Raw genomic sequence first — 25,477 nt, forward strand, 5'->3', positions numbered from 1 at the left:
GAGGGTATGTAGTAGGCAGTCCTAACGACCACCTTGGGTCTCCCTCATCAACAGAGTGGCAAGGGGTAAATGTCCTGGACTTCTGAGCCCAGAGTCTTTCAGTCCCAGAAACGATCCAACAGCAAATCTCTATCTTCCATCTCTTACTGGAGCAGATCTCTTCCAAGCAAGAGAGACTACACTGAAAATTAAGAGGACAGAATTTGGAAGAGGAACAGCAGCCTTATATAGTCCCTTTACCCACCTATGATGAAAGATGGCAACAGTCCTGGCTCTCTGGTTCCTAAAGCCTAGCTCTCTCTATGTCTTCCTTACTGGACTCCACGGCAGCACTGACTAGCACTGCTGTCACCAGAGCTCAGAAAGAAAGTCGGCAGCAGGCCTCTGCCACTCACCTTCCTTCTGTTTCCTCCACTGGAACTCCAGCACCACATCATCATGCCCCACGAAGGTGTGGACTGGGGTGTTCAAGTCAAAGACATTCCACAGGAGAAGGCTGTTTTCCCTCCGCAGCTGGGGAACCATCACGGTCACCAATCCATTGCTGAAAGGCTAAGGCAGAGAAGGCAAAAGCAGATGATCAGATTATTTCAGGGAGGATCGGCTGAGTCTTGAGTTTCCAAACCTGGAATTCTTCCTAAGTAAAATAATTAGATAATGGAAGGCCCCAACTCATCTGGAGAAATTTTCCCCAAACACCGTAAGCTGAACATCGTTACTTTTCTCTTTGCTTACGGAAGACACCACAGCAAGTAAAAACTCAGGCTGAGGCAAGCGCTTGAAGAACTTTGAAAATTTTAAAATAAGCAAATGGTTCTGATTGCTATGCACTGAAACACACTGTTTCACATCCTAGCTACTCTCCATGAGTAGCTCAAGAGTTACTAAGTGCTTTCCCAGAATGAGCATGCAGGGCTGACAGGGAAAATCCCTGGAGCAGCAAACCTAATTCTTGCCACGTGGAAACGCACCAGAAACACGCCATCCATGTGAAGCATCACCTTCCCGCCTCCCCAGCACCGCAACTGCTCAGAGGAAAACTTGCTCACTTCAGGACTGACATGTTTTACTTGGCAAAACCCAATCTGCTAGGTAGCTAAGGGGTCCATTTAGTTGAATTAGACTGTTATTTAAGGAATAAATAGTCACCTAAGAGCACATTTATCTTCATCACCCTTCCTGGTAGCACTCTTGGACTTTTCTGTTTATTTTTTAAAGCAAACATATTAATCCAGAAAAGTATTTCAATTCATAAGAAGGGTGTCTGATTTCTTGGCAAGTGATCCCAGGTGCAAAACCAGCTTAATACCCAAGTTATCTTAATACCCAAGTTATCTTTTTTGCTCCCCATGGTGACAGTCGAATATATAAAGGTAGCTTTATTCATCCCTGTGCTAGCTTTCAGATTGACATTAAAGGAAATACATTATCTCTCACCCATGTGGCAATGGAAAATTACTGGAAGGTTGATAGTTGCCTAACCACTCTATTTGTAGCATTTAATGGTTTAAAAAGCACATTCATATAAGTTATTTCAAAAGAAAGTCAGCTTGTGAATCACAGAATTGTATACTTTAAAATGGTGGATTTTATCACAATTTAAAAAAAAGGAGGGCATAGTAAAAATTACTATTCATATTCTACAGTAGAGGAAATTTCTGCTCAAAAACATCAAATGGCTTCCCCAAGGCCACATCCGTATTAAATGATAGAGCATGACCCCCAGCCCAGGTCTTCTGAATTTAAAGCCAGAGTTCACTCCACCACAACTGACAGACCTCAAGCCTCCTGACGCTCTCTCCATCTACCCTGCTGCCAGCCCTATCATTAGTGAGTATCTTTACATGGCCTAGCTTCTCTGTGGAGCTTTGATCAGCAATTCTGATATAGATACTTACCCAACACTCAAAGAATAAAATGTTTTTATTTTATTTACTTATTTATTTTTTTGGAGATGGAGTCTCACTCTGTCACTCAGGCTGGAGTGCAGTGGCACAATCTCTGCTTACTGCAATCTCTGCCTCCTGGGTTCAAGAGATTCTCCTGCCTCAGCCTCTCAAGTAGCTGGGACTACAGGCGTGCGCCACCACACCTGGCTAATTTTTGTATTTTTAGTAGAGACAGGGTTTCACCACATTGGCCAGGCTGGTCTCGAACTCCTGACCTCAGATGATCCACCCGACTCGGCCTCCCAAGGTGCTGCGATTACAGGTGTGAGCCACTGCGACCAGCCAAGAATAAAATTTGAAATAGTTAACAGCATTTATGCCATCATTATCAAATTTGTCCCACCACTAAACCAAGAGAGAAAGATAAAATCACCTCACAAAGAAAATAAGAGAACATGTCCCTGGGCTCCTTGTTTTTGGAACACCCAAAAAGAAGTTTCCTATCAGGAGGCAGGGTGGCTCACTCACTGTGTATCTGGCCTTCCAGACAGGCACCTGGCAAGGAAGAATATTGAGGTATTTCCGAGGCTGGCGGTAATCCCAGAACTAGAAGAGAGCAAGCAAGATCGTTTGTGAAATAAATGCCATAAAAAATTCTACTGAAATAAGCATAGCCTTTGAACTCATTGCTTCTGGTCCTCTAAAGATACACTTCAACAGCATATTTTTAGTTCAGCTCCTATAACCATACTACTGTGACAGAGACACAAAGAAACCTCCCTTTCCATTTCTAAAACATTACAGGAGAATTTCTGGACTTTATGAGGACCACTAATCAGGGCAGGTCACTATCAACAGGCTTGATTTTGAAATGACCTTTAGAGCTGAAAATTAAAAGAGACGTGTTTGATCCTGTATCACGTTTACATCACGCAGGTAATTTCAAAACAATAGCTGAAGTATCCTGACTACTCATTACATTTCAGACATATATTTAGAACTTTTTTCTCCCATTTAATCTTTGTACCAACCACATAATGCATGTTTTTAATCTCTTTTTTAAATGCAGAGGCTATATAAAGACAAGACATAATGTGCAAGGTCACAAAGGAAAAAGGCAGCTGTGTGAGAACCTAGGAGCCAATCCATTCAAGTCCACACCCGCTATCATCCTCCAACGCCTGAGGTGCAGTTCTTCAAACTGTAGAGCACACAAAGTGAGCCACACAAACTACCTTAGAGACACCTATGCGTCTAACGTGAGGGGCACATACTCTTAGAACTCCAGCATTTGTCACAAAGGCAGGAAAGCCAAGAGTGAAACTCGGAACTGTTTTAAGGAAATTATTTTCAAAACTAGATGACAGCAATCACTCTGGAAATTGCTGTAACAATTTCTTTTTTTAATAGAGATGGGATCTTGCCATGTTGCCCAGGCTGGTCTCGAACCCCTGGGCTCAGGCAATCCTCCCACCTTGGCCTCCAAAAGTGCTGGGATCACAGGTGTGAGTCACCACTCCCGGCTACTTTGGCAATTTCCTATAAAGTTAAGAGTACACATACCATATGACCCAGCAATACCACTCCTACATAACTGCCCTAGAAAATTGAAAATGTCTGTTCACACAAAAACCTATACATGAATGTTTATAGTGGCTCTATTCACAATCACCAAAAACCAAAAATAGTCCAAATGTCCTTAAATGGGTCAACAGAAAATTAATGGTGGCATATCCATAAGTGGAATACTACTGAGTACTAAAAAGTCTATGCATTATTACTTTTTAAAACAACTTGGATGACTCTTAAAGGCATTATGTTGAATGAAAAAAAGACAACCTTAAAAGGTTATATACTAGTCCGGGTGCAGTGGCTCATGCCTGTAATCCCAGCACTTTGGGAGGCCAAGGCAGGCAGATCACTTGAGGTCAGGAGTTCAAGATCAGCCTGGCTCACATGGTGAAACCCCATATCTACCAAAAGTACAAAAATTAGCTGGGCATGGTGGCACACACCTGTAGTCCCAGCTACTCAGGAGGCTGAGGCACAACAATTGCTTGAACCCGGGAGGCAGAGGTTGTAGTGAGCCAAGACAGCACCACTGCATCCCAGCCTAGGCAACAGAACAAGACTCCATCTGAAAAAAAAAAAAAAAAAAAAAAAAAAAAGCCCTTCTCAAAAAGAACAAATTATAGTGATGGGGAACAGACAAGTGGTTGCCAGAGGTTAGGGGCAGGAGAGGGTATGAGTGCAAAGGAATAACACTAGGTGGCTCTTCAGTGTCATGGAACTGTTCCATACCCTGACTGTGTGGGGGGCAGTTACATGCAACTCTGCATATGTGTATTTCATAGGTTTTCAAGGCTGGTGCAGTGGCTCATGCCTGTAATCTCAGTGCTTTGGGAGGCTAAGGTAGGAGGATCACTTGACGTCAGGAGTTCAAGACCAGCCTGGGCAACAAAGCAAGACCCCGTCTCCTCACCTAGCTAATTGGGAGGCTGAAGTGGGAGGACTGACTGAGCCAAGGAGTTCAAGGTTACAGTGAGCTATGATCATACCACTGCATGCCAGCGTGGCCAACAGAGCAGGACCCTGTCTCAAAAAAAATGTTTTAAATAAAAAAGTAAAAAGTGTATCAGACTATACAGAAAACAGTGAAGAAGTCTAATAAATATATACTTTTTTTTTTTTTTGAGAGGGAGTTTCGCTCTTGTTGCCCAGGCTGGAGTGCAATGGCGCGATCTCAGCTCACTACAACCTCTGCCTCCCGATTTCAAGCGATTCTCCTGCCTCAGCCTCCCAAGTAGCTGGGATTACTGGCACGCACCACCACACCTGGCTAATTTTTTGTTATTTTTAGTATAGATGGGGTTTTACCATGGCCAGGCTGGTCTTGAACTCCTGACCTCAGGTGATTTGCCTGCCTCGGTCTCCCAGAGTGCTGGTATTACAGGTGTGAGCCACCGCGCCCAGCTGATGTATAATTATTGTTCCAGAGGAAAGGAAAGAGAAGGAATAGAACAGAAGTAATATTTGAAGAGTGGCTGGGCGCGGTGGCTCAAGCCTGTAATCCCAGCACTTTAGGAGGCCGAGACGGGCGGATCACGAGGTCAGGAGATCGAGATCATCCTGGCCTACACAGTGAAACCCTGTCTCTACTAAAAAATACAAAAAACTAGCCGGGCGAGGTAGCGGGCACCTGTAGTCTTAGCTACTCGGGAGGCTGAGGCAAGAGAATGGTGTGAACCCGGGAGGCGGAGCTTGCAGTGAGCTGAGATCCGGTCACTGCACTCCAACCAGGGCGACAGAGCGAGACTCCGTCTCAAAAAAATAAATAAATAAAATTGAAGAGTGAATAATGGTTGAAAATTTCCCCAAAGTGAGGATGGCCAACAAGCCACAGATGTGAGAAGTACTTTCCTCCTCCTTACAAAAGAAACTAGTTTTGATAACGGCCTTTAATAATCATAACCTTCGCTGTAGAAGGATATGACCCACACAAGTACTGTCACGCTGGCCTTCTCTGTTTCAAAACTTTTAGAGACTTAATAAAGTATAGGGATATATATTCAGACCCACAAATCTCTTACTACACTTTAAAATATTCAAAATGGTTTAAAGCTGGTTTTACATGGTTTTAGAGCAAAGGAAGAGACTTTCCAAAGGTTTTGCTTGGTTTGGTTAATAATTTTGTGAATAAGCCTGAATGGAAATGGAAATGACTTGTCTGGAGTTTCATAACCTTCTGAAAAATCTAAATAGAGTTCGAAGTGGGTGACCTTTTCTCCTCTCAAAAGAAAATCACGATATCCCAAAGAAATATACAAATGAGCCAACCTGGAATGTAAGGGAGCGTTCTATGTGCCAACAATGAGGTGTTAATAAATCTTAGAAGCTGTTCCTCTACTTAATGCACAATATGAATGAACGAGTATTACAGAGCACAGCACACAGGAACAGGCAAACACCCAGCTGTAAACTCTTGCTTAGTTCCCCAGCCTGCCTGAGGGCTGGATGAGGTTCCTCCATTGAGTGCGTGGGAAGAGGTGAACGCAGTCATTTCTGAGCAGACGTGTGAGTGTAATTTTGCCTATTTCCAAAAAAAAAAAATTAATGATTTAGATTGAAAAGTTTAGATGGCATAACTGCTAAATTTAATAGCATCCCTGTTTTGATTCAAGACTAATAATCAAATAGCTAAACATAAAATGAGAAAACTCAAGAATTTCTAGGAAGAAGCCAGGCACGGTGGCTCACACCTACAATCCCAGCACTTTCGGAGGCTGAGGCGGACAGATCACCTGAGGACAGGAGTTAAAGACCAGCCTGGTCAACATGGTAAAACCCAGTCTCTACTAAAAATACACAAATTAGCCAGGCAAGGTGGCACGCGCCTGGAGTCCCAGCTACTTGCGAGGATGAGGCAGGAGAATCGCTTGAACCCAGGAGGTGGAGGCTGCAGTGAGCTGAGACTGTACCACTGCACTCCAGCCTGGGCAACGGAGTGAGACTCCATCTCAAAACAAAAACAAAAACAAAAACAAAAACAAAGAATTTCTAGGAAGAAAATTAAAAAAAAAAAAAAACAACTTCTAATAAACTTCTAATGTTTTAGATTTGCTGCTCTTTAAAAAAAAAAAAAAATCTCAGCTTTCTCATTTTCAGTCCAAGGGACACATTTGGTGGCAGCAAGAGAAACTTTACTCAATGGCTGTTTTTTTGAAAGATCTTTTCCATGTCACAAGATGTGTATTTAAAGAACCAGATCCTGGACTTGAAGAGGAAAGTATCAAGGATTCTTTTTCTTCCCCCTTTTCTTTATTCTTTCTTTCTTTTTTTTTTTTTTTTTTGGAGATGGAATCTTGCTCTGTTGCCAGGCTGGAGTGCAGGGGCGCGATCTCGGCTCACTGCAACCTCCGCCTCCCAGGTTCAAACAATTCTCCTGCCTCAGCCTCCCGAGTAGCTGGGACTACAGGCATGCACCACCACGCCCAGCTAATTTTTGTATTTTTAGTCGAGACAGGGTTTCACCACGTTGGTCAGGATGATTCCGATCTCTTGACCTCGTGATCCACCCACCCCGGCCTTCCAAAGTGCTGGGATTACAGGTGTGAGCCACCGCGCCCAGCTTTTTTTTTTTTTTTGAGACAGAATCTCACTTTGTAGCCCAGGCTAGAGTATAGTGACAGGATTATGGCTCACTGCAGCCTTGACCTCCCCAGTTCAAGTGATCTTCCTGCCTCAGCAGCCTTGTGAGTAGATGGGACTACAAGGGCACACCACCACACCTGGCTACTTTTTTTTATTTTTCTGTAGAGACAAGGTCTCCCTATGTTGCCCAGGCTGGTCTTGAACTCCTGGACTCAAGTGATCTGCTTGCCTAAACGTCCCAAAGTGCTGAGATTACAGGTATAAGCCACTGCGCCCAGCTTTTTTCCCTGTTCTTGTAAGACCAGATTTGCCTTATGTGAGATAGCTACATTGAAAGAAGTTATGCAACTGTCCTTAGTTTTATGTTAAAATACTCCATGAAATGGGTACACTGGCTTGTGCCTGTAATCCCAGCACTTTGGGAGGCCAAGGCGGGCAGATCACTTGAGGTCAGGAGTCTGAGACCAGCCTGGCCACCATGGCGAAACCCTGTCTCTATTGAAAAAAAAAAAAATACAAAAATAAGCCAGGTGTGGTGGTGTGCACCTGTAAGCCCAGTTACTCGAGAGGCTGAGGCACAAGAATCGCTTGAACTCAGGAGGTAGAGGTTGCAGTGAGCTGAGATCACACCACTGCACTGCAGCCTGGATGACAGGGCGAGACTCTGTCGTAAAAAAAAAAATAGAAGAGACAATACACAGAATGGGAGAAATGATCTGCAAACTATCTAAAATGATCTGCAAACTATCTATGTAACAAGGGATTAATAACCAGAATATATAAGGATCTCAAACAACTCAATAGGAAAAAAATCTAATAATCCAATTAAAACATGGCAAAAGATCTGAACAGACATCTCTCAAAAGAAGACATATAAATGGCAAACAGTATGTGAAAAGATGCTCAACATCACTGATCATCGGAGAAATGCAAATCAAAACTACAATGAGATATCATCTCACACCAGTTAAAATGGCTGTTATCCAAAAGACAGGCAATAATGAATGCTGGCAAGGATGTAGAGAAAAGGGAACCCTCATACACTGTTGGCAGGAATGTAAATTAGTACAGCCACCACGGAGCAGAACTATCGTATGATCCAGCAACCCCACTGCTAGGTATATACCCCAAAGAAAAGAAACCAGTATAGCGAACAGATATCTGCACTCCCATATTTATTGCAGTATTATTCTCAATAGGCAAGGTATTCCGATCCCTGGTAGGATGAGGATATAGACTTCAGGGTGACCGAAGAATCAGAATAAATGTTGATACAAGATGGGATCACCTCCTCCAGCTGGATCAAAGAAAGTGGTATTGAGGTTACGGTCTGTTAATAGTAATGGGGATGCCAGCGGCTAGGACTGGTAGAGAGAGGAGGAGTAGAACTGCTGTAATTTCTGGAAGCAAAGTAAATGTTCATCAACAGACAAATGGAAAAGAAAATATGGTGCATATACACAATGGAGTACTATTCATCCATAAAAAAGAATGCAATCCTATCATTTACAACAACATGGAAGGAACTAGAGGAAATTTTGTTAAGTGAAACAAGCCAGGCACAGAAAAATAAACTTTGCATGTTCTCACTCATCTGTGGGAGCTAAAAATTTAAAAAATTGAACTCATGAAGAGAGCAGAATGATGGTTACCAGAGGCTGGGAAGCATAGTAGGGTAGAGCAGGGGGAGCCAGAAGTGGGGATGGTTAATGGGTAGAAAAATACAGTTAGGGCCGGGCACGGTGGCTCAAGCCTGTAATCCCAGCACTTTGGGAGGCCGAGACGGGCGGATCACGAGGTCAGGAGATCGAGATCATCCTGGTTAACACGGTGAAACCCCGTCTCTACTAAAAATACAAAAAACTAGCCGGGCGAGGTGGCGGGCGCCTGTAGTCCCAGCTACTTGGGAGGCTGAGGCAGGAGAATGGCGTAAACCTGGGAGGCAGAGCTTGCAGTGAGCTGAGATCCGGCCACTGCACTCCAGCCTGGGTGACAGAGCGAGACTCCGTCTCAAAAAAAAAAAAAAAAAAAAAAGAAAAATATAGTTAGGCAGAATAAATAAGAGCCAGTATTTGACAGCACAACAGGGTGATTACAGTAAACAATAATTCATTGTACATTTAAAAACAACTGAAAGGGTATGATTAGAATGTTTATAACAGAAAAAACTGATAAATGCTTGAGGTGATGGATACCCAGTTTGCCCTAATGTGATTATTACTCATTATACACCTGTATCAAAATATCTCATGTACCCCATAAATATATATACCTACTAGTTACCCATAAATTTCTTTTTAAAAAAATGGAAACAGTAAAACAAAAAAACAAAACAAAACAAAAAAAAGTCTTAAATGCTTGCTGAAGCTATACCTCAGGGAAAAATTAGCAGTGAGTTAAATTAATGGCTGTGAATGGTAGACTATAAAATAAGAAGCTTGACAACGGGATAAAAACAAAACACAAAAATCAAATAAACAAAAATGGAAAAAAATTCCAGTACCTTGAAACAAACTTTATGAAAGTTCTTTTTAATTAATATATAACCATAGAAAGAAGTTCTGCCAGGAATGCTGGCTCACTCCTGTAACCCCACCACTTTGGGAGGTCGAGGTGGGTAGATCACCTGAGGTCAGGAGTTCGAGACCAACCTGGCCAACATGGTGAAACTCTGTCTCTACTAAAAATACAAAAATTAGCCAAATGTGGTGGCACACACCTGCTATCCCAGCTACTCAGGAGGCTGAGGCAGGAGAATCATTTGAATCCAGGAGGAGAAGGTTGCAGTGAGCTGAGATCGTGCCACCACACTCCTAGCCTGGATGACAGAGAGAGACTCCGTCTCCGTCTCCAAAAAAAAAAAAAGAGCAAGACTCTGTCTCCAAAAAAAAAGAAAGGAAAGAAAAAAGTTCAGGTAATGTTCTAATGAAGATGAATCCCTGGAGAAATTAGACTATGTAGTTTAATAATTTGGATTTATAAATATCTATGTGTGTTTTCCTGACTCTATCATAGTATAAATATTAATTTTTTTTTTTTTTTGAGACAGAGTCTCGCTTTGTTGCCCAGGCTGGAGTGCAGTGGCATGATCTCGGCTCACTGCAAGCTCCGCCTCCCGGGTTCATGCCATTCTCCTACCTCAGCCTCCCGAGTAGCTGGGACTACAGGCGCCCGCTACCACACCCGGCTAATTTTTTTTTGTATTTTTAGTAGAGACGGGGTTTCACTGTGTTAGTCAGGATGGTCTCGATCTCCTGACCTCGTGATCCGCCCGTCTCGGCCTCCCAAAGTGCTGGGATTACAGGCGTGAGCCACCGTGCCCAGCCATAAATATTAATTTTTAACATACTATTCTAACTTAAATAAGCCTTGGGTTTATTTTCTCATGGAAAGCTTAATTAAACTTCCTAAATTACATAACTATTTATATGGATTATAGGAGTTGTCATTGTTTCCACAAAATATTTAAAATTATTAAAATGTAAAAATTACATCAAATCAAATGAATGAAAACAACTGATGCTCTTAAAAAAAGTTTGCTCTCATGCTCTTATGAACTTTTATTTTTTCTTTTTTGAGAGATGGTCTCCCTTTTCCAGGCAGGTTGGAGTGCAGTGGCACAATCTTGGCTCAATACAACCTCAACCTCTTGGGTTTGAACAATTCTCCCACCTCCACCTCCCAAGTAGCTGGGACTACAGGTGCTTGTTACCACGCCTGGCTAATTTTTTGCATTTTTTGCAGAGATGGGGTTTTGCCATGTTGCCCACGCTGGTCCCAAACTCCTATGTTCAAGCAATCTGCCCACTTCAGCCTCCCAAAGTGATGGGAATTCAGGTACGAGTCACTGCACCCGGCTGCACTTTCTATAATAATAAGGATCACAAGAACTGAGTCTACAGCCTGGTGATATGGGGAGACCCATCTCTAAAAAAAAAACCTCGAAAATCAGCCAGGCATTGTGGTTTGCACCTGTAGTCCCAGCTACTCCGGAGGCTGACATGGGAAGATCGTTTGAGCCCAGGAGGTCAAGCCTGCAGTGAGCTGTGATTGTGCCATTGCATTCCAGTCTGGGTAACAGCGCAAGATCTTATCTCAAAAAAAAAAAAAGAACAATAACTTAGCTATTCCATTACAGTATCAAGGTAAATATGTTTAATAGTTCTCTAACAAACTCTTAATATAAACTTTTGTTTCTGTTACAATATAAACTTAAATTGTAATTTCAAAATATTTAGATTAATTTTAAGACCTTGAACTGATATTAATGAATAACCTTTGAATATATAAATAATGTCTAGGCATAATTTTATATATATATATATATATATATTTTTTTTTTTTTTTTTTTTTTTTTTTAAGAGATAGGGTCTCACTCTGTCACCTAAACTGGCATGCAGTGGTTTGATCACAGCTCATTGCAGCCTCGAACTCCTGGGCTCAAGCAATCCTCCCGCCTTAGCCTACTGAGTAGCTGGGATGACAGGTGCATGCCACCAGCCCGGCTATTTTTTTATTTTTTAGAAACAGGGTCTCACTATGTTGTCTAGGCTCATTTTAAACTCCAGGCCTGAGGGAATCCTCCCACCTTAGCCTCTCAAGGTGCTAAGATTACAGGCATGAGCCACCACACCTAGCCAAGAATACCTTTTGAAAACTGAGTCATGAAACATAATTTTTACACACACACCCTTGCCCCTTGATACTATTTATTTATTTACTTGAGATAGGGTCTCACTCTGTCACCCAGGTTGGAGTGCAGTGGTGTGATCACAGCTCACTGCAGCCTCAACCTCCTCGGCTCCAACAATCCTCCTACCTCAGCCTTCTGGGTGGCTGAGACTACTGATATGCACCATCACACCAAGCTAATTTGTTTATTTTTTGTAGAGATGGGATTTCACTATGTTGGCCGGGCTGGTCTCCAACTCCTGGGCTCAAGTGATCCTCCCTCCTCAGACTCCCAAAGTGCTGAGATTACATGCATGAGCCACCATGCCCAGTCTTGATTCTTTATTGATTGTCCAGTCATAGGGTGAAAGGATTTACAAATACCTTTTGATCACAATGGTATACATGCTTACTTCTGCTGCCTTAAAAATGTCAAATATTATCTATGATTGTATGAGGATGTGTTTGCAAGATAATACATGTATTTCTTGCCTTATCAAGGAGAAAAATAGAATATTTTTGCCTTATATATTACATGTTGACAGAGTTGGCCAAATGTTATGGATTTTCTTATAAAACAAAAATGACTTGTGGAAAAGATTTTTGTGCAAAACATTATATGGATAGTACACAAAAGGAATAAAACTAAAATGCCAGCCTGGGCAACATAGCAAGACCCCACCTCTACAAAAAATAAAATAATATGACATGGTAGCATACACCTGTAGTCCTAGAGGCTGAGGTGGGAGGATCACTTGAGCCCAGCAGTTCAAGGCTGCAGTGAGCTGTGATCATGCCACTTGTAGTGCAGCCTGAGTGACACAGTGAGACCCTGTCTCTAAAAAAGAAAAACAAAATCTAAAATGTAGGTTTTCTTTCCATTTAAATAGCAACTGATCTCTGAGCACATCATTTGTTTAAAACAGTAAAAACTTAGTCTATATCTACAGAGCAGAGGTTCACCAAAATACTGTTGCTTTTTGTGTTTTTCATAAAGCTCCTGAATTATTTGCCTAAATCTCGTTTTTTAAAAATGCTACCATTCTTAATAATTTTTATCACTTACTGCTGTATTTAACTTTAGTTTCACTATATATCAAGACTGTAATCATTTCTTATCTTTATTTTATTTATTCGGGTTTTTTTATTTTTTATTTTTATTTTTTTATTTTTATTTATTTATTTATTTATTTTTATTTTTTGAGACAGAGTTTAGCTCTTGTTGCCCAGACTGGAGTGCATGTAGCATGATCTCAGCTCACTGCAACCTCCACCTCCTAGGTTCAAGCAATTCTCCTGCCTCAACCTCCCGAGTAGCTGGGATTACAGGCATGCGCCACCACACCCAGCTACGTATTTTTAGTAGAGATGGAGTTACACCATGTTGGCCAGGCCGGTCACAAACTCCTGACCTCAGGTGATCCACCCGCCTTGGCCTCCCACAGCGTTGGGATTACAGGCGTGAGCCACTGCGCCAGCCATTTCTTATCTTTAGACCCTTGTATGACAACTCTTTGTTGCCAAATTCAGGTCCTATGTTCAAAATAATAAAATGGTCAAGATGTCTTTTCAGCTTAAACTACTTTTGGGTTTCCCATATGGCCACATGGTAAACTATAATTCGCCCCTCAACTTATAAAAGGAATATACTCAAAATAATTAGGTATGCTTGTCATTCTCCAGATTTCTAACCAGCTCCACACTGTGCATGCCGCCCTATTATCAAACCCACAGTGTGTGGAAAGCTAGCAAAGAAAAGTTCAGCCTCCCCAGATTAATTATATACAAGTAAAATGTTGTTAATATGAATACATTCTAGCAACTGTTTACTTTTCAATTGGGATAGAAACACATTCACATTCATGTACAAAGATCAGCATATAACTGTTAGCAAGATTAATGCTTTTTTTAAGAAAAAAAGAAAGATTTTGTTTCTAGATTTAAATATGCTCACCAACTGGTGACAATTATACAATTTATGGGATTAATTAGAGGACCCTGGAGATTTGACAATGTCCTTACTATTCATAACATGCTCTTGCTCTCAAGGCAATCACTGATGCAGTCTTACAAAATGATTACACGTCATTTGGAAACAGAAGACTTCATTCTATTTCAATCTGATACAGGTAGTTATTACAAATTAACCGGAGCCATTGCATCCCCCCCATTCACAGACAATTTATCCTTTTCATTTACCCTTGCCAAAGGGTTCCTGCTACAAACTACAGAGCAGAAAAAAAGTCCTCTGAAGAAATATCAGGGGCTAGGTGTGGCTCACGCCTGTAATCCCAACACTTTGGGAGGCTGAAGCAGGAAGACTGCTTGAGCCCAGGAGTTCAAAACCAGCCTGGGCAACACAGTGAGACAAAATACATATTTTTTCTTTATATATAGATATAGATATACACATATCTACATACAGATGGAGAAAGAGAGGTATAAAGAAATATCACAAGAGCCTCGGTCAAAAATGAACCAGGTTTCCTTGAGTGTTGATACCCTAGGAAATAGACTCAAAGCTACATGTTTCTCATCAGAATGTACCAAGGGTGGCAGGGCATGGTGGCTCATTCCTGTAATCCCAGCACTCTGGGAGGCCGAGACAGGTAGATTGCTTGAGGTCAGGAGTTTGAGACCAGCCTGGCCAACATGGTGAAACTCCGTCTCTACTAAAAATACAAAAATTAGCCTGGCACGTTGGTGCGCCCTTGTAATCCCAGCTACTGAGGGAGGCTGAGACATGAGAATCGCTTGAACCTGGGAGGCAGAGGTTGCAGTGAGCCAAGATCACGCCACTGCAATCCAGCCTGGGCAACAGAGCAAGACTCTGTCTCAAAAAAAAAGAATGTACCAAGGGACTATGTCTGGATTTCCAGGACTCTCTTTGTCTAGAAGGCAGCAACTTTTGTGAAATAGGCTGCTGTTAACCCAAGATCAGGAAAAACAAAAAGATTATGTAAAATGATATGAACTCATTTAATTATAGTTAATGTTCTATTTCTAAGGGCCACATAAGAAAAATTCTTTTCTTTCTTCTTGATCTACCCCAACCTTCAACTCAATTGTTCTGTAGTTAAACAATTTACAAACTGAAGTGAAATACACATTTAGTGATAACCTTGCTCCAGCTGACCCCTTCGAATTTAGAAAATAAAAATACAATAAAAATAACTAATATTAATTATGAGCTAATAATTTTGTATTTTTACATCATATGGATAGTATACAAAAGGAATAAAACTAAAACACCAGTTTGGGCATTTGTCATATGCACCTAAGAATTGTCATATAAACCTAACAATGATTATGTAGAAAAATTACACATATTGATCCTTATCTACTGAAAAAATGGTTGAATGTTATGCAAAGTCCCTTTTATAAATTTCTTCACTTTTTATGATCATGCTGTTTACATACATTCAATAAAATTGTCTTGCTAGCACTGTGGGAGGCTGAGGCAGGTGGATCGTGAGGTTAAGAGATTGAGACCAACCTGGCCAACACGGTGAAATCACGTCTCTACTAAAAATATAAAAGTTAGCTGGGCGTGGTGCCATGTGGCATGCGCGGGAAAATCACTTGAACCTGGGAGGTGGAGGCTGCAGTGAGCCAAGATCGTGCCACTGCACTCCAGCCTGGGTGACAGAGCAAGATTCCATCTCAAAAAAAAAAAAAATTGTCTTGCTTCCAGGATATAGTGGAATAAATCAAATACCATGCCAAAAATCTCATTTCATTAATAAGCTAAGCCTGCTGGTAAAGAACAGAGAAGGCTCTTTGTATGGGGAAACAATGCCTATAAAGTCCTCCCAGGAAACTTGCTGTTACCTGCTTTATTACCTATGAAACCCCAGCCTCATGGTTAGGAAAGATGTCACTGAGTATCAACAAACTTGGGCATCTCATAGAAAGAGGTAGAGTTGAACTGGATGGTTTCTGGTTTCCGAACTTGGGAGACAAGCTGATTGGGGTATGGAGACAGAAACCCAAATGCGGCCGGGCATGGTAGCTCCTGCCTGTAATCCCAGCACTTTGGGAGGCTGAGATGGGTGGATCACTTGAGGTTAGGAGTTCAAGACCATCCTGGCCAACATGGTTAAATCCCATCTGTACTAAAAATACAAAAATTAGCCAGGCATGATGGCGTGCATCTGTAATCCCAGCTACTCGGGAGGCTAAGGCAGAAGAACCAGGAGCGGACGTTGCAGTGAGCCGAGATCACACCACTGCACTTCCGCCTGGGTGACAAAGCAAGACTCAGTCTCAAAATAAAAATAAAAATAAAAACGGAAAACCAAATGCAATATGAACAAACAAACAAAAAAGTCACATCTGGCACATTAAAAATAACTTAGAACCCTGAGGGATTTACAAACTTCAAGACAGGAGTTAACTTTTAACTTAGTGTATGACTGTAGTTTGCTAATCATATCACAAAGATGTCATATATGACTATATAAATACAACAAAGCATTAAGTAAATGACACTGAATCATAAAATTGCTAAACCAACTTCTGTGGTCAAACCCCTGCCCTTAGAGACCTGACCACAAGGAGGAACTACTGGAGCAAAGATGACTCTGCCCTGCCATCATTCTGACCAAGGGTGAACATCACATGCCACAGAGAGGAAAGGCAAACAAACAACGCTGTACCTTGTGATAAACCAAAAATAATCGGGTTACTGAAACACAAAAAATCTTGAGCATTTCCTGTAAGTTAGAGAATCACTAATAAAATGACTCTAGCCTGAAAACGTCAGAACTTTCTACATATGATAAGCATGTGAGGGAGCAGCTGTTTTTCCACCAGGAATAGACTAATTGTAAACTTTGCAACCTTAACAACTCTGTAGGCTTTTCTCCTTTGCTGAGATCTGTTATGCATACCTGACATCCTTGCAGTTTCTTTGCAAGGGAACCTCTTTCCCTTTCTTGAGGCAGAGTCTCGCTCGGTCGCCCAGGATGGAGTGCAGTGGCTCAATCTCGGCTCAGTGCAACCTCTGCCTCCCAGGTTCAAGCAATTCTTGTGTCTCAGCCTCCTGAGTAGCTGGAATTACAGGTGTGCGCCACCACACCCAGCTAATTTTTGTATTTTTAGTAGAGATCAGGTTTCACCAGGTTGGCCGGGCTGGTCTCGAACTCCTGACCTCAAGTGATCTGCCTGCCTTGGCCTCCCAAAGTGCTGGGATTACAGGTGTGAGCCACTGCACCCGGCCAACTTCTTTCCCTTTCTAAGTACTTTTATCTCTGACTTCCTTTCACATAGGGAAAGACGAAAACCTTCTGAACAAATTCTAAGAGACGTATCAGAGGAGATCCTATGGCATGTCACTCCGCCATCATAACGCAGCGTGGTTACGTTGAACAGCACCATGTTGGGTCTCGCTCTGTTGCATTGCGCTGGTCAACATAACCAAATTTATGTGTTCAATTGCTCAAGAAGCACATGCACCATGAAATACATACTATGCTAACACACTATAGCTTTCCTCCCAAGGTGGAATCACACATCCCTGATGCCACCCAAACACTGCTCCTCCAACTTCCCCATGGGCGCCACTGACCTTCACAGAATTGTCTTGACTGGAGGTAGCAAGAATGTGCTCGCTGTCTGGGTGCCAGTCCAGGCCATGGATTTTGGAGAGGTGGGCGGCTAGATATTCCACTGCTGTACTGGGTTTCTGCAACAGATCAGCACCGAATGTTATCGATTTAGAAAGAACTCATTGAGTGTCTACCACATAAAAGTCTGCTAGGTAGTGAGTGAGGATGCAAAAATACTACCAGATACTGTTTCTACCCTACACAGACTTTGTTTTGGTTAAGTCAAACAAAACACCATCACCAAAAGACTCATCCAACTCTCCTTCACATGCTCTGGAAATGCACCTGTGAGCCTCATTTCTTCCCACTTCAATGGAGGATACAAGGTAGTGGGTACTTTTCCCCCCGCTTTTTGTTTTATGAGACGAAGTCTTGCTCTGTGTGCAGTGGCACGATCACGGCACACTGCAGCCTCAACTTACTGGGCTCAAGCAGTCCTCCCGCCTCAGCCCTCCAAATAGCTGGGACTACAGGTGCATGCCACCCTGCCTGGCTAATTTTTTTGCATTTTTTGTAGAGATAGGGTTTTGCATGTTGTCCAGGCTGGTCTTGAACTCCCCGGCTCAAGCGACCCACCTGTTTTGGCCGCCCAAAGTCCTGGGATTACAGGCACGATCCACTGTGCCCAGCCTCACACTTTAATAGTGCAATCTGACAATTCCCACTTGCCTTCCCCATGATCACCCACGAAGAGGGACTGAGACATCCAGATGAACCCAGCTTCAACAAAAGGGTAAAACCACCATCTTAAAGTGATGGAGTGCTAAGATTCCGAAGGAGAATGAATGTACGTCACAAAAGAAAACAATACACGATTAATAAGCATAGAAAAGGCCGGGCGCGGTGGCTCAAGCCTGTAATCCCAGCACTTTGGGAGGCCGAGACGGGCGGATCACGAGGTCAGGAGATCGAGACCATCCTGGCTAACACGGTGAAACCCCGTCTCTAATAAAAAATACAAAAAAAAAACTAGCCGGGCGAGGTGGCGGGTGCCTGTAGTCCCAGCTGCTCGGGAGGCTGAGGCAGGAGAATGGCGTGAACCCGGGAGGCGGAGCTTGCAGTGAGCCGAGATCTGGCCATTGCACTCCAGCCTGGGTGACACAGCAAGACTCCGTCTTAAAAAAAAAAAAAAATAAGCATAGAAAATAAACAGGCCGGGGGCGGTGGCTCACGCCTGTAATCCCAGCACTTTGGGAGGCCAAGGCAGGTGGATCACCTGAGGTCAGGAGTTCGTGACCAGCCTGGCCAACATGGTGAAGCTGGTCTCGAACTCCTGGCCTTAAGCAATCTTCTTGCCATGGCCTCCCAAAGTGCTGGGATTATAGGTTTGAGCCACTTTTCCCACCCCAAAATTTTTCCTGTCTTAAGGGAATAATCCAAACTCACAAAAAGCTTTAGATACAAAAGAAGTTCATCTTGATGTTATCTGAAACACTAGAAAACCAGAAAAAACCTAAATGATCAACAAATGGGAAATAATGAAGCTGAATCAATATCCTACAGCTACGTGACACCATATGATGATACAATATGATGTGGCCACTGAAAGCTATACTTAGAGCTTATAGTACGAGGATAATGCATCTGTTGTAATGTTAAATGAAAAAAAGTGTACACAACTACGTATACAGTATGACAAACTAAGTTTAAAAAAAAAAAAAAAGCATAAAACAGAAAACACCAAAATGTTAGCATTTGTCTCTGGGTAGTAGGATTATGAATGATTTTTATTTTTTCATTTATATTTTCTACAAAGAGCTTGTATTACTTCTATAATTAGCATTAGTCTATGAGGTTAAGAGTGCAATCTCCAGGCTGGGTGCAATGGCTCACACCTGTAATCCCAGCATTTTGGGAAGCCAAGGCAGAAGGATCACTTGAGACCAGAAGTCAAGACCAGCCTGGGCAACATAGTAAGATTCCCATCTACACACAAAAGTTTTTTTTAATTACCTCATCATGGTGGTGCATACCCGCAGTCCCAGCTACTCAGGTGGGAGGATCATTTCAGCGCAGGAGTTTGAGGCTGCAGTGAGCTATGATTGTACAACCGCACTCCGACCTGGCAGACAGAGGGAGACTCTGTCTCAAAAACAAAAAAAGAGTGCAGTCTCTAGCACCAGCCTGCCTGGGTTCAAATTTTGGCAGCAAATTGTGCTTTGGTTTACGCATCTGTAGAACAGGGATAACAATAGCACGTACTGGCCAGGCACAGTGGCTCACGCCTGTAATTCCAGCACTTTGGGAGACGGAGACGGGTGGATCACCTGTGGCCGGGAGTCGAGACCAGCCTGACCAACACAGTGAAACCCTGTCTCTACTAAAAATACAAAAATTAGCCAGATTTGGTGGTGGGCACCTGTGATCCCAGCTACTTGGGAGGCTGAGGCAGGAGAATTGCTTGAACCTGGGAGGTGGAGGTTGCAGTGAGCCAAGATCGTGCCATTGCACTCCAGCCTGGGCAACAGAGTGAGACTCTGTCTCCAAAAAAAAAAAAAAAAACCTTTACTTTAAAGACTAATTATAAAGAGACATTAATCAATAAATGTAAAGCTCTTAAAATAATGCTTATGTACAATAAATGCTCAGTAAATGTTAGTATGTTAGTCATACATGAGTTTGGGTTAAAATTCACTGTCAGCGCTGACACTGAACTTTTCGAAGTCTGTAATGCTTGTTGCAATCAGTGCTGCTTTGATACTACAAAGCACCAGAGAAGTGAAAATATAATCAACAAGTTCTACAACTCACCTGAGCAGAAGTCCTAAGTATCATTATTTTTAGTTTATTTATTTATTTATTTATTTTTGAGACAGAGGCTCACTCTGTCGCCCAGGTTGGAGTGCAGTTGCGTGATCTTGGCTCACTGCAACCTCCGCCTCCTGGGTTCAAGCGATTCTCCTGCCTCAGCCTCCCAAGTTGCTGGGACTATAGGCATGCAGCACCACCCCTAGCTAATTTTTGTATTTTTAGTAGAGACGGGGTTTCACCATGTTGGCCAGAAATGGTCGCGATCTCATGACCTCATGATCCACTCAACTAGGCCTCCCAAAGTGCTGGGATTACAGGTGTGAGCCACCGCCCCTGGCCCTAAGTATCATTATTAATTTAAAAAAAGAAAAAAAGCTAAAACCCTTTCAATAAAATAGATAAAAAGATTTGCTGAGGGAAATTAGTGTTATCAGTTACCTCCTTTCTAATCAGGAGACTAGAAAATGTTGTTCTAGTGACAAATTGAATAAAACCAATCACTAATTGAAGAAATAAAGAAGGCCAGGAGCAGTGGCTCATATCCGTAATCCCAGCACTTTGGGAGGCTGAAGTGGGAGGATCGCTTGACCCCAGGAATTCAAGACCAGCCTGGGCAACATAAGAAGACCTTGTCTCTACAAAAAAATATTTTTTAAAATTGGCTGGGTGTGGTGGCATGCACCTGTAGTCCCAGTTACTCAAGAGGCTGAGGCAGAAGAATAGCTTGAGCCCAAGAGGTCGAGGCTGCAGTGAGCTATAGTCACACCACTGCTCTCCAGCCTGTGTGACAGAGTAAGGCTCCAACTCAAAAAAAAAGAGAGAAAGGGAAAATGGCCATACAGGAACAGAAGACAAAAACTAACATGTAGAAGATACGGCTGGGCACAGTGGCTCATGCCTGTAATCCCAGCACTTTGGGAGGCCGAGGCAGGCAGATCACTTGAGGTCAGGAGTTTAAGACCATCCTGGCCAACATGGTGAAACCCCATCTGTACTAAAAAATACAAAAATTACCTGGGTGTGGTGGTGCGCGCCTATAGTCCCAGCTACTCGGGATGCTGAGGCAGGAGAATTGCTTGAACCCAGGAGGCAGAGGTTGCAGTGAGGGAAGGTCCCCACTGTACTCCAGCCCGGGCAACAGAGCCAGACTCCGTCTCAAGAAAAAATAAAAAAAGAAGATGCACCCGCCCAACCTCTACGAAATCACCTTCTCACTTAAGAGCTACCTAAGGCAGAGGGCTTCTGCCACACAAGGCTTCCCCAGCATGCCTGGAGCCTAATGCAGCAGACAGGATCTGCCACGCCTGATCTCTGCTCCACTTCCCGCTTCTCTTCCAAATGTATGAAGCGAGGGGAGCAGCCGGAAGATAAGACGGTGGAGACATCCCTGAACAAGCCATCCCCACAACGCCTGAGCATCTCTAGCCCCAGGTCTCACAGGCAGTGAGCAGGATTTACACCCAGGCCTCATGGCAGCGATGGCTCTGTTCATTATTACTCAACAGTCTGGCAGTCAATACGGGGGAGGCCTTTTCCCTGTGCCGTGACCCTCACTGAAGCCAACACAACCAACTTCAGTAGACTTTCCATTACAGTCACAGCCAAGGAGCCGGTGCTATTTCCATCCCTAGATGTCCAATGGGCTGCTGCAGTGAGAACGTATGATCGATATGCAGGCTACTTTGAGGCTGATGGGACATCTAGGCTTGTAAGGGGAAATTTAAGCATCATGAGTACCCTGCCTCGCTCATCGTTACTGGAAGTATTCAGGATGGCAGGCATCCGAGAACAAATACATTTCACTTTGCAAGCATGGGCAGGGATAAGACACCTGCTGACAATTTTAGAATAGTGTCTGGGGTCCACGGCTTAACCCCAGTGATACACACACTGTTAGTGTCTTTATTTTGGAGGAAACTGAGGTTAAGAGAAGTGACAGTGGCTGGCTTACCTGGTGTCATAATTAGGAGGTGGCAAAATGGGGCTGATTTTTTCAACCACTGTTGCTAATGTCTCACTTCCCTAGCTTCCTTCAACATTGGACGGAGACGCAAATATCATCTGGTACTACAAGCTTAAAATGAGCATTTACCATGCTGCCCAGGGTTCCCCGGACTCTCAAGACAAGCCCTGGCATTCATAAAGTCATCTTCACACCCTCTGCGAGGGATCAAAGACCAACAAGGGGGAAAAAAGAGATTACTCACCCTCTTATCCCATATCCGCACATCACCGTCATGGCTGGTGGCAAGGCAGTTAGCATTTTTTTTATTCCATTTGACCTGGGAGGCACCCGCTGCAAAGAAAAATCAGGGAAGAAAGCTGCTGCCCTCAGTGCCTTCGGAAGCAGAGCGGAGCACAGCCAGGGGAGCTGGATAATGAGTTCTGGCTGAATAAGCCCAGAACCCTTCAGGTTTCTATGACTACACCAACTCCACTATTCCAGATAAAATGAAGCCAAAAAATAAATGAATTAACACATGGGAACAGGATCATAGTCACCTAATTGAGGAAATCATCTCAGGGGAAAAATCTACAGGTTACTCTGAGCAGAATCAGCAGGAAAATGTAGTTTCTTACAGAGCAGTAGTTGAGCATGGCACTGCTGGCTGGTAATTGACTTGTCACACAACCTGACCATTTCTCATCCCCAAATGACACCTGCTTGCACTCCTAATCAGAACAGCCTCAGCTCTTATGCCTGCCCCTTCTTCTTTTTTTAATTGTTGAGCGATAGTCTTAGAAAAACACAGCCTTAGCTGAAGATCAACTACAGAATAAGCCCCAGTGGTGACCAGTTCTGCCCCAAGGGTTACATGCTCCCGTCACCCCATCTCCCCATGAGCTGCGTCAGCCATGGCCACTGGCACCACATTGATAAGGGAAAGGGAACACCCTCGGCAGTGTGCGACCTCAGTCCTTTTCCCTCTCCGCCAGTACAGAGTGTCATTGATACATTAGTGACAAAAGGGCTACTTAAGACAGGAGGCATAATGTGAGATGCCAGAAAGAGCTGAGACATGGAAAACTGGGACATAGTGGCACTTCTAGCTGACTCCTAAAAAATAAATCATTAATCAAGAACCAAACCAGAACCAAAGTGACAGCACTGCTTCCTGCCTCCTCCTGCCCTGGCTCACAGCACACATGACATTACTGCCGTGACACTGGTCCCTCTGCCTGGTGGTTATTACTGGGGAAACCCACGGTAGATCCACAGCTTTGGAGAGCTACTAGATCCAAGAAGTCCGGAGTAGGACAGAGCAATGACTCAGAACCTAACAGGACATAGAGCATTAGGCCCAGAACTTGGTCCTGTCCAAGGATATGCTGTGTTGGTTTTGATGAGGCTATTTGTCTGTCTTGTTCTTTCTTGAGACATAGGGTATCTTAAGTCATCTAAGAACAAATGGAGACCAGTGAAGATGAAGCAAGAAAGAGTGTCAGGAGGTGGTTTCTTTGCAAGGAAGGATATCAGCTGGAGGAGAAAGTGAGTGAGAAGAACTTGCTCTACCTCCTCTTGACAGAGTTACTTAAGAGTCCAAGAGAACACACCTCTCTCGGTGAGAAGCCATCAGAACTCAAGGGCTCACAAAGGACTCTGGGAAGCCCCCCAGTGCAATCTGCTTTATCAAGATCATGTATACCAGGGGCCAGGCGCAGTGGCTCATGCCTGTAATCCCAGCACTTTGGAAGGCCGCAGCGGGTGGATCACCTGAGGTCAGGAGTTCGCGACCAGCCTGGCAAACATGGCAAAACCGTGTCTCTACTAAAAATAAAAAAATTAGCCAGGCGTGGTGGCGTACACCTGTAATCCCAGCTACTTGGGAGACCAAGGCAGAAGAATCACTTAAACCCATGAGGGAGAGATTGCAGTGAACCAAGATTGCACCACTGCACTCCGGCCTGGGCAACAGAGCAAGACTGTCTAAAAAAAAAAAAAAAAAAAAAAAAATCATTACACCAGGGTCAGATGGACGTCCCGGGCTATGAAAGCTCTCAGACACAGAGAACACTCTGGAATACTTACAACGTGATCCCCTATCCCAAAGGGCATGAATAATGTGCCCCCTTAGAGATGGGGACCATGGGCTCTGGGGAGCAGGCAGTACCTGAGGCTGCACCACTCGGGGGATGTTAGGTCCAGCAGCTTATCAAGGTCCACAAGCCTCTCACTTGCCTCTTTTCCCCCACGGTAGCTCTGCCACCACTGAGAAACCTCACTGAGTACAAAGGAAAGAAGTCTCCTACTTCCCATTTTTTTAGAAAGATCTATAACAGAAAAAAAAAGCAATGAGAACAAGCAGGCTAAAAAAAGAACCACTTTCAGCTGGGCGCGGCAGCTCATGCCATAATCCCAGCACTTTGGGAGGCCGAGGCAGGTGGGCCACGAGGTCAGGAATTAGAGACCAGCCTGGCCCATATGGTGAAACTCCGTCTCTACTAAAAATAGAAAAATTAGCTGGGTGTGGTGGCCCATGCCTGTAGTCCCAGCTGCTTGGGAGGTTGAGGCAGGAGAATTGCTTGAACCCAGGAGGTGGAGGTTGCGGTGAGCCAAGATCGCATCACTGCACTACAGCCTGGACAACAGAGCAAGACTCCGTCTCAAAAAAAAAAGAGCCACTTTCCTTTTTAGGGTTTCCCTAAAACCAATCTAACTCAGAAATCTATAAATGTGACCGGGCGCAGTGGCTCACGCCTGTAACCCCAGCACTTTGGGAGGCTGAGATGGGCGCGTCACATGGTCAGGAGATTGAAACCATACTGGCTAACATGGTGAAATCCCGTCTCTACGAAAAATACAAAAAATTAGCCGGGCGTGGTGGCAGGCGCCTGTAGTCACAGCTACTCAGGAGGCTGAGGCAGGAGAATGGCGAGAACCCGGGAGGGAGAGCTTGCAGTGAGCCGAGATTGCACCACTGCACTCCAGCCTGGGCAACAGAGCAAAGTTCTATCTCAAAAAAAAAAAAAAGAAACCTATAAATGTAAGTAACAAAGTCAGGAGAACCTGATTGAGGCATCTGTAGACCATCTATATTTCTACTCAGTTATACGCCCTCTCCGGCCAGTCTGTGTCTCAGATCATAAGTACCTAAAGCAGGTGGGGGGCAGGGGGTAGAGCAGTAGAACTGTTAAGCACTTAGCACAGAAGCACAGGTGTTTGATTCACATATCCATGCAACAAATGCTTAGTCCCCCTTATCCACAGTTCTACCTTCTACAGTGTCAGTCACCCCCGATACAGTACAAGGAGATATTCTGAGAGAGAGAGAGACAGACCACATTCACATAACCTTTATTGTGGTACAGTGTTATAACTGTTCTATTTTATTATTATTAGTTGTTGTTGTTAATCACTTACTGTGCCTAATTTATAAATTAAACCTTATCCAAGTTATGTATGTA

General features: G+C 43.5%; 1 protein-coding gene across 25 annotated transcripts in view; it reads right to left on the reverse strand.

Moving 5' to 3' along the window:
• WDR59 (WD repeat domain 59) overlaps positions 1–25,477 on the reverse strand; it is a 116,665-nt gene that overhangs the window by 47,405 nt on the left and 43,783 nt on the right. For 17 of the 25 annotated variants that reach the window (XM_065536635.2, XM_074027622.1, XM_074027619.1 and 14 more), the window contains 4 exons: positions 22,279–22,367; positions 17,281–17,397; positions 2,418–2,495; positions 396–552 (listed from right to left, as the gene is read on the reverse strand). In XM_065536635.2, the coding sequence (XP_065392707.1) occupies positions 396–552; positions 2,418–2,495; positions 17,281–17,397; positions 22,279–22,367 (441 nt within the window). Of the gene's footprint in view, positions 1–395; positions 553–1,149; positions 1,169–2,417; positions 2,496–5,726; positions 5,858–17,280; positions 17,398–19,273; positions 19,403–22,278; positions 22,425–25,477 lie in introns of those variants that run through there. The other 8 variants (XM_074027617.1, XM_074027607.1, XM_015442869.4 and 5 more) reach the window with 4 other exon arrangements.

The sequence above is a fragment of the Macaca fascicularis genome, chromosome 20 (genome assembly GCF_037993035.2).
Source record: "Macaca fascicularis isolate 582-1 chromosome 20, T2T-MFA8v1.1".
Taxonomy (NCBI): domain Eukaryota; kingdom Metazoa; phylum Chordata; class Mammalia; order Primates; family Cercopithecidae; genus Macaca; species Macaca fascicularis.